This window comes from Nicotiana tabacum, chromosome 15 (assembly GCF_000715075.1).
Source record: "Nicotiana tabacum cultivar K326 chromosome 15, ASM71507v2, whole genome shotgun sequence".
In the NCBI taxonomy this organism is placed as follows: Eukaryota; Viridiplantae; Streptophyta; class Magnoliopsida; order Solanales; family Solanaceae; genus Nicotiana; species Nicotiana tabacum.
The window spans coordinates 1,837,178-1,846,847 of NC_134094.1; the positions used below are offsets into that span (position 1 = coordinate 1,837,178).

Below are 9,670 nucleotides of genomic sequence, written 5' to 3' on the forward strand. Positions count from 1 at the left end.
GCTCATTCTTTAACGGTAGGGGTATTAGTAGGCTCAAGTTAAAATCGGAGTTATAATTGATCCATTTCGAATACCACATGGTCATTTTTGGGCCTTTTCCCTTTTAAAAATTAAAGATATCAAATACATGAATCATCTTGTAACTTTTCAAATTCTTTTTTGACTTTTCTTGTTTTTGATGTTTTCTTTGACTAATCTTGTTTTTTTTTTCTTTCTAAATTAATAGATCTCCTAGAATTCTCCTAGTCTTCGATGTACAATTGAAAGAACATTTGGAATCTGAAAAAATAGGTTTTCTATTTTACGTTCAATGCCATCTTTCAAGTTTGACACTCAGATTCATCTTGTTACAACTACCATGGCTATACACAATTTCATCCGACGATTTCTTCTAGTGATAAGGAATTCAACTATTATGCTAATGAAGACATTACTGCAGAGATTGAGGAAGGAGATGGACCTTCTGGTATTCCTTTAGAAATGCAAGACAAGTCTTCTGCTATTATGGAGGCGTTGCATGGTAGAATTAAAGATGAAATTGTTGAGAAATATTATCATGTGTGAGTGATGTTGCTTATTATTTCATGGTTGATTATCAATATATAGTAATTTTTGGAATAAACTTTAAGTCACACTGGATGACGTATTTTGATTATTCAAATCATCGTGTAAATAACAAGTACTTATACTAGATAATATTATTGCTTTGGTATAACTATATATGTTACAATGATTTAAATATTTAGTATGTATGTTTACTTTATGTTTATATTTTAATTAAATTGAATAAAAAAATAAAAACAGTCTCTTATAATAAATATTTAAATTTATTTATTTTTTAAATAATTATAAAACCTTGGTACTATCCTTTTTGGTAATTTGACACTCAAAATTACTTTTTATAAAGATTGGTCAAACTCAATTTGTTTATCAAATATTGCAAAAAGTACTTCTTAAATGAATTGGCCAAACATAAATTTTATTTTTCAAAAGTACTTTAGAAAAAAGTACTTTTAAAAAAAAAATATTTTTCAAAATAAGCATTTTTTTAGCAACTTGGCCAAACGTGCTCTTAATTTACTTGTATTTGAAGTCAATGGATTAGAAAAGAGAAAAAAAGAGTTGTTTATAAGCATTATGTCCATATCGTTGACTTATCTTCAATTATCGATGGAAAATAATACCAATAAGGGATGCTAACAATAAATGTAGCAAATCAATGCACATTTCCCTTTCTTCATGGTTGCATATACCTCTTCTGTAATTTTTTATTTTTAAATTTTCCAACTTGTCGTCCATGTGCAAAAACAATATATTCGGGGAAAAAAAACTTACTTACACATGATATTTCACACGGTATTTTTGAATGCAAGATATGTACATATTTATCACTAAATTATTGTTAGTCTCGTTAATTTTTAATAGGTGTGTCTAGGGGTTGTGTTTGTTCGCAAGGAAGAATTTCTCGTCAAGTAAGTTTGGAGGGGTGCAAACACACTTGCGAGAATTCGGGTAACGGCTATAAGGAGAAAACGAAAGGAAATTGTATCCGACCAAGCAATGGCGGAGCCACGTTGAACTAAGGGGTGTCAAGCGACACCCCTTCGCCGGAAAATTACATTATATTGTTAGATAAATTTTTTTATTTTATGTATATTTACTATACGTTGATTCCCCTTGATTTTTTGATATATCTAATTATTTATATTTTGACACCCCTTGATGAAAATTCTGGCTCCGCCACTACAACCAAGTATGGACAAATTGTTTTCTCTTAAAAAATATATTTTTGAAAAGCAATTTTAAGAAAACACTTTTCAAAATAAGTTGATTTAAGAAGTTTAGTCAAACATTATTAGGAGGGACAATACTTATTCGAATATTTCTTAGTAGGGAAATATACCAAACTGTTAAAATAAATTGTTTAATTTGAGGTAAACATCGAATACAAACAATATTTTCCCAAAATAGTCTATCGAGCTAAGAGATAAGAGGGAGATGACTTCTATGTTTGACGAAGAATAATTCATGATTTCTTGAGTTTTAGTTTCTTTTGTTTGCCCTTATTATGGAAAGGGACAAACAATGCATGAGGATTAATTACAGGATTTTCTAGGTTAAATTTGACTAGAAGCCTTCTGAATTGATATAAATTTTTAATTTGAGGACCATTTCTGATTTAGAATGATGGGTTTCCTTCCTTATTCTTTTTCTTTTTTCTAAAAAGTCATTTCACTAAAATAATTATTTATAGTTATCTTTTAAGTGACATAATAGTAATGTATAAATTACTAGACAATAAATTATATTGATTTATTATAGTTACATAAAGTTTAAACACAGGAGACAAGCTAATTTATATTGCTTTAAGACTGCTCATACTAATTAATAGTCGAGGTTTGGTAGATTTTTAACGAGCCGTACTCAAGGGTATAGCTTGATGGTTAATAAAGTGATTAATAAAGTAGGTTGAGAACCACGAGGTCTCGAGTTTAAATTTTAACGGAGACAAAAACACTAAGGGATTTCTTCTCATATGTCCAAGTTTTAGTGGATAGAGTTACCTGATACTTGTAACGATTAAAGGTAATAACTCTTCCATAAAATTAGTCGAAGTGCGCGTCACCGATATAAGTGGTGAGTGGTCGATGTTTAATGGTACTTCTGTCAACTCAGTATTAATAAAAATAAATTTCTTATCGTGTAATTATTTAAGAAAGTTTAGCTAGTTACGGAAATTAAGCATAGACAAACGAAAGTTCTCACAAAACTCTTCCTTTTACACATGTTTGCTAGTGAGGTAATTAATTGCATATTTTTCTTACTTAAATGAAGAAAATGCTCTTTTTTAGCCACACAATAATGACTCCAATGTTGGACTTTATTCAAGTAAACTCCAAACTTTTGCCTAACTTGTTGTTTCAAATTTGGAAAATTAAATTAAGTTTGTTCATTATACTTTCACCTTGTGGATTCTAATTACTCGTGAAAGAATTCGACATCCCAAAATCACCACATAATATGCTCCTTGATATTTCTATTCGATTTATAATTTAAGAAGTTGGAAAGAAGTTATTTCCCTTTATGAATTCAAGGCAAATATAGTGGCAATAATCCTTAATAATTTAAAGTTGTTATATGTATACATGTCTAAGCAGCAAAAATGGGTTAAACTTTGTTCTATAGTTAGTCCAGTTTCTTCTATAACTTCAGATCATTTGGTCTGAAATTCTCAGTGAACTTTGTGTGAAACCTTGTTGATCTAAACTTTGGCCATAATATTTTATAGGTAGATAAGTTTCTTCTACAACTTTAGACCATCCCAATAAACTTGTTAAAACGTTAGGTTAAAAGGCAGCGCGATGCACAAAGCATCTCGCATTCACGCAGGGTCTAGGGAAAGGCCGCACCCCAAGGGGTGTGAGTAGATAGTCCACCCGAATACAAGAATTAATAGTTGTTTCCACGACTCGAATCAGTGACCCGTAAGATCACACAGTAGTTAAGTTTGGTCATAAAATTTTATAGGTAGTTAAGTTTCTTCTACAACTTTAGACCATCCTAATAAACTTTTTAAAACCTTAGGTTATATGCTAAGATTCATTTACTATAGAACCTTTCCCTTTTACTTGCATTGTATGTCAATGAAATTGGTTTAACACTCTTTTGGTCACCTCATCTTTTAGCAAACAGTAGCTGGCTTATTCATTAAGTACAAAGAGAGCTATTACTCACATAATTTTAATGTCTCAATCGACAAACTCAGGTTCAAGCAACTTAAACTTATTGCAGAACATTACAATGAAAAAATGCTCAGACCTAACCAACATTACAACTAACAAGAGTTTGTTGCAATGCCCCAACAGCTTAAATAATGCAAACACGCCTTTCAGAGAAAACGAAATAGTACAAGAAATAGTGATACGAATCCAATCATCCGCCAATATCAGAATCCAGAGAGCGACGATCAAATAGTGATAAATACAGGAAAGGTTCCAATCCCTCAAGCAGTAACCTGACCGAACAGACACTTGCGGATCTGCAAGATTCAGGACAGCAGCAATTAAAATTAACAATTAATTAAGCAAGGATAATAATAATGCAGAAAATGATGGAAGGGGCATACTCATTCAATGTAGAAAACACTAGAACAAAGCTCTAGAGCAATGAGCAATCTTTTATAACCACCCCCACCCCCACCTCCAAAAAAAAAAAGAGGAGGGTAAATCAGGAAGTTCCTGCTTGCTGTCATCCCATCCCTACTAAGGACTGCACATTCAACTCATTTTACTGGAAAGTAGTATTCTCTGTCTTCACTCATTTTCTTTGCTTCATCCACCCACGTCCATTCAATCCATCCTAGCTAGTTCTTTAGCTGGTTCTCAACACATTTGTAGTCTCAAGTCACAATTTTCTTGTGACCTTAAACTGCTCAACCGGCTGTATGCCTTCATTAACTTACAGGCGTATAGATACTCAAGTTTTCAGAAAGAGTCTAGTCTCAACAATGATTAGGATACAACCGACTTGCTTCCCCCACCCAGATAACAAAATTTAGTGACAGAAACGATAAATAGATGACTTTGCAAATTTTAACCACATAAGAGGTAAAAAAGTGTCAATGAACTGAGCTGCAGAAAGTTACTCCACAGAGATCAATCATTAATCAGCAACAGTAAACATCTAACACGCATATCCATTCAAACAATGAACATTTAAGACACTTTGTAACTCATCTGAATGATATTTTAAATAACAAGGGATCAATAGACAGCTAAAACTCAAGCAATAGATCACGAGTCTAAAGTACATTGGAGGAATGCGAATCAAAGAAAATGGCAAGACCAGACCACAGAAATCTGACAAAAATGAAGGAAAGGGCAGAAGAAAGAACCTCTGGTAGTTTTTTACGGAACACAACTTCCAATCTGGCATCAAGGGTGTTTTCACACACAATTTTCCCATCTCGAGAAGCCAACACCACTCCTCCAGAGCTGTGGGGATAAATAGAGATAAATTAGTAAGAGGAGTTACATGGTTTTTCAAAGAGCTGATTTCTCACAAAAGCAATAACAAGGAAAGCAGGAAAGAAAAAAATCCAACCAACAGACAGGACCTAGTTTAAGCACAAAGGGCTGTACTTTAAGGTTTCCTCATGAAAGTAAGGTTGTAACTAGAGCAGCTTACCAAGAAGGACCATGCATATTATGATGTGATGGAGCCGGAGGTAGGTGGATGTCGTCAACTATGATCTCCGGTGCGTGGACATTTGCCTTCTCTGCATACTCTTCCTTTGCTGCATCCAATACATGTTCAACCAGGTGTACGTCATGTTTCCGACAACGCAGCAGGACAGAAGGCTCTTTAAGCCTGAGCAAACTCTGCAAGAGAAAGAGATGGTTTCGAATTATGCCTAAAGACTAAGCAATAATAAGTTCAGTAAGCCATACAGACACCACGGGCAGTCAAGCCAAACATAACAAACAATAATTAGTTCTTAGTCATTATATTGGCTTTAGCAAAGAAGAAATCGCAAGCTTCATATTACAATGAAAATGCGTGCTACAATTTTCGGTTCTGTTAAGTCAAGCCCCAATTTTAAAAGGATCCAGCTTGAAGGTCAGTAAAAGTTTCTTGTCACGCTATCCAATTATATTTTGGTATCTAAAACTATAACATGACTCTACTAGTCTTAGACTTAATATATCAAAATCCAGTCTGAACTTGAAGCCAGAGAGATTCACAATTTTCAAGTTGCCATTCCTTTGTAAAGCACAGTACATGCCATAGAAACCAAACAAGAAGTAATCTGGCGTCCCAAGAGTTCGGATATCATGATGCATATAACCACATCAACAGATGACTATATTGGTCTTTTTCTAAATAGTATGCCTTCCATAAAGTATTCTTGCTCAATTTCTAAGATCTCATAGTTTAATTCGGGAAGTCCAGAAAAAAAAGGAGGAGAAAATGGTGTAGATTAACGTCCACCATACCTGAACAATAAGATTATGCAGAAGCTTCTTATAACTGTCTTGGTGGTGAGGAAGAATAATCTCTACGAGTTCGTTGTGATGATGGCTAACTTGTAAAAGCTCCTTTGCTGCTGCCTCCTTCATGGTGTTAACCAAGTCATCCTGAGCTTGAAGAACTTTGATCCGAGAGGCATTGAGTTGCATGGAGTACTCGCTGCGAGAAATACATTTTTGAAAAACTTTAAAGACCATGTACGCTGATAGAATTCAAATTAGATAAGCTGAACCACAGAGGATGTTATGTTGGCAAATCAATTGCAATTTAAACTTAAACTTCGCACCTAATTTAACATGATCTAGCTTGCTACAGTCTACAGAAACGAACATCGTGAGGAAATCAACTTCATACCTAGTTTAACCATGTGGCTTATTCCAAAATAGAACTATACTCTAACTAGCAAGAAAGGAGTTTTAAAAAAAGGTATTAATTGTAGCAGAATACAACAGTGGAATATGTCAAAAAAGCACACAAGCCCCCGAAGATGCCATTAGTAAGCTTTATTTTCTTTCTTTTAAAGTAAGCTTTTCCATGATGTTCCGGACCTAGCATGGAGCAAAACAAGCAGAAATCTGGATATACCAAAAAGAAAAAGGTATCTATCTTCAAACTGCAATCAAACATCATACAGCTAAGACACCAAATAAAAACAATCATTTTTATCGTTTTATGGTTATAAAAAAAACAATCTTTTTCAGCCAAAATCAAGTGATAGCATTATAGTTATAATACAATGGCTTTTGATTGCTGTTACAATAACAGTACTACTGAATATCTTCTATTCACAGTTATAGCACAATGGCATTTGATGGCTAACAGGAAATCAAATCGAAGCATTTGACGAGCAATATGAATTCCCAAGCATAAAATCGAATAATTGTTTCTTCAAGCCAATTTCACCTAAAACACAAAATTATAACACAAAACAAACCAAAACAAATATGCAAAATTACATCTTTTTGCGAACATCCACTTGTTTTTCTTTGCGCTCGAACTCTTGTCTAATCTTCTTCTTCTCCGCTTCCACTAGCTGCAACTTCTCGATGTTGAATTCCTAAGAAACAATCGCATCCACTGTACATTATTTCTATAATTACCTATATAAATCTCCGAACATAGGCAGATCCAGCTCTATGTCGGTGAGTTTAGACGCACCACTACTTTCAGCTTAAACTATATATATAATTAAAACTTTTCAACTCCAACTATATATATGGAAAGTCGAAACTTTTTGAAAAGTATAAATTTACAACTTTTACACTCGAACTATCTATATAATTTTAAATTGGTAACTGCACTGCTATTTGTACTAACTGATTTTTTAAATTTCGGATCCGCCTCAGGGTTCAGAACAATGCTAGATGCAGAAAATAGAAAGTTTGAAACTTTTCGAAAAGTGAAAACTATTTAGACTTGAACTATATATATAAGTAAAACTTTTCAACTCCAACTATACGTATGGAAAGTCGAAACTTTTTGAAAAGTATACATTCCCAACTTTTACACTCGAACTATATAAAATAATTAAAAATTGGTAACAGCACTGGTATTTGTACTAACTAATTATAAATTTAGGATCCGGCTCTGGCTCAGAACAATGCTAGATGCAGAAAATAGAAAGTTTGAAACTTTTCAAAAAGTACATTGAAAACTTTATATACTCGAACTATATATATAACTAAACTTTTCATCTCCAACTATATATATGGAACATTTACAACTTTTACACTCGAACTATATAAAATAATTTAGAATTGGTAACTGCACTGCTATTGGTACTAACTAATTTAAATTTCGGATCCGCCTCTAGCTCAGAACAATGCTAGATGCAGAAAATAGAAAGTTTTCACTTAAAATTGTTAGACTCGAACTTTATATACAATTGAATTTTGAAAAGTACAAATTTATATCTATTATAACAAATATTAGTGACAAATATTAGTGAATGCAGCGCTATTCATAGTTACTGAAATTAAATTCTGACTTGGAACAATTGCGAAAAACAGAAATGATTAAATTCAATTAAATTTGATATTGTATAATAAAAATAAATAGGGATTACTTCTTCAGCAGAAACGGAAATCTCATTGGCTTTTTCTTCAGCTTCTTGGCGGATGAATCGGACCATTTGCTGGATCTGCTTTGAGACATCTGTGTCGTTCATTTTTTCGGATCTGGATTTTGGATCAAAATCGGGTCAACGATTCGGGTTCTTTTTACAGAGTAGGTTTTCGAAGAAGAAGAAGAAGACAGGTAAGAGCACGAGTCAACAGTTCACAAAAAAATTGTCTTAAAACTGAAATGAAATCACATGTCTGATCTATCTAGCCCCGTATTTTATTAGAATTGCTGAAGACACCCAAGAAGTTTGTTTAAAAAACCCCGAACTTGATGTTTTTAGGCGAGCGTACACCTTAACTATTTGAGGTCCTAAATACCCCCTTCAGCTTGGTTTTTTGAAAGTTATTAACTCCTTAACGCGCTACATGGCAAAGAAAGTAACTTCAAATGAGTTTGGGCGCGTGAAAATATCATGTAATTGCCACATCAGTCTAAAATTACCATTTTTGTTAACTGTTATTCTATCTCCAACAATAAAAATGATGAAATGACTTTTTTTTTAAATTCCAATCCCTATATCACCGTCATCGTTCCTAATTCCATTCATCTTCCTTATCTCATCATATTCTCATACTCATTTTGTGATATAACATCATTTTCTTGCTTTAGCAAACTAACAAATTTCTCCCTAAACTTACAGCATAAATTACGCATAATATGCCTTGTAAATACCTCAAAAATTGGGTGTGCTTTCGGAGAACATTACCCGCGGTAATGGTGTTAATCTCGGCATGTGGGACACATTTGGACAGTGATTGAGACCCATTTGGGGTGGGTTTGCCGGTTTCTTCCACCAGAGTTATACTTAAAACTTATTTGAGTTAGATTCTTCCACCAGATTCTTTCGCCGGAGTTATATTTATAACTTATTTGAGTTAGATTCGAGTTTTCATCGATTCTTCCACTAGAGTTGTAGTTGTATTTAAAACTGATTTGAGTTCAATTGAAAGGACCCATTTGATTCTTCCGGTGAATTCTTCGTCGGATTTAAGTTGTATTGCAATTGAAATGGCGTAAAGGCCCTAATATTTTATTAGAGTTTTAAAATTTTAAATAAATAAAAAATAATTTATTTTGCCACTATGTACAACCACATCAGATGAAAATTTCATATGGACCGCGCGTGGATGCACAATGCTAAGGTCCAACAAGTTAAGGAGTTAATAACTTCAAAAAAACATGTTGAAGGAGATATTTAGGACCACGAATAGTTAAGGTGTACACTCGCCAAAAAGCGTCAAGTTCAGGGAGGTCTTTAACTATTATGCCTTTAAAGAATTGACCTACTTCCACGGCAAAATTTAATATTTGTGAAAATTTAATTAAAAGGTGTGAATTTTTAGTCCACAAAAGTTCTAACTCTTCTAACAAATGAAAACATGGTATTGAGTTGGACGAGTCAAGTCATAATCTTCATCTATTATCATTTCACCTAACGTGACATATAATTTATTATTCTGATTTAAGTAAATTTTAAATAAATTAAAATCAGAAAACATTTAACTCAATTTATATT

At 33.1% G+C, this 9,670-nt stretch overlaps 1 protein-coding gene across 1 annotated transcript; it reads right to left on the reverse strand.

The window, feature by feature from the left end:
- Positions 1–3,680: 3,680 nt before the first annotated feature.
- LOC107778148 (V-type proton ATPase subunit E) lies at positions 3,681–8,349 on the reverse strand. Its single transcript, XM_016598349.2, has 6 exons — positions 8,096–8,349; positions 6,987–7,087; positions 5,997–6,189; positions 5,188–5,381; positions 4,895–4,994; positions 3,681–4,039 (listed from the first exon to the last, which is right to left on the reverse strand). The coding sequence occupies exons 1-6, from the start codon at positions 8,195–8,197 to the stop codon at positions 4,004–4,006; spliced, it is 726 nt and encodes a 241-aa protein (XP_016453835.1). The 5' UTR covers positions 8,198–8,349; the 3' UTR covers positions 3,681–4,003.
- Between the last annotated feature and the right edge of the window lie 1,321 nt (positions 8,350–9,670).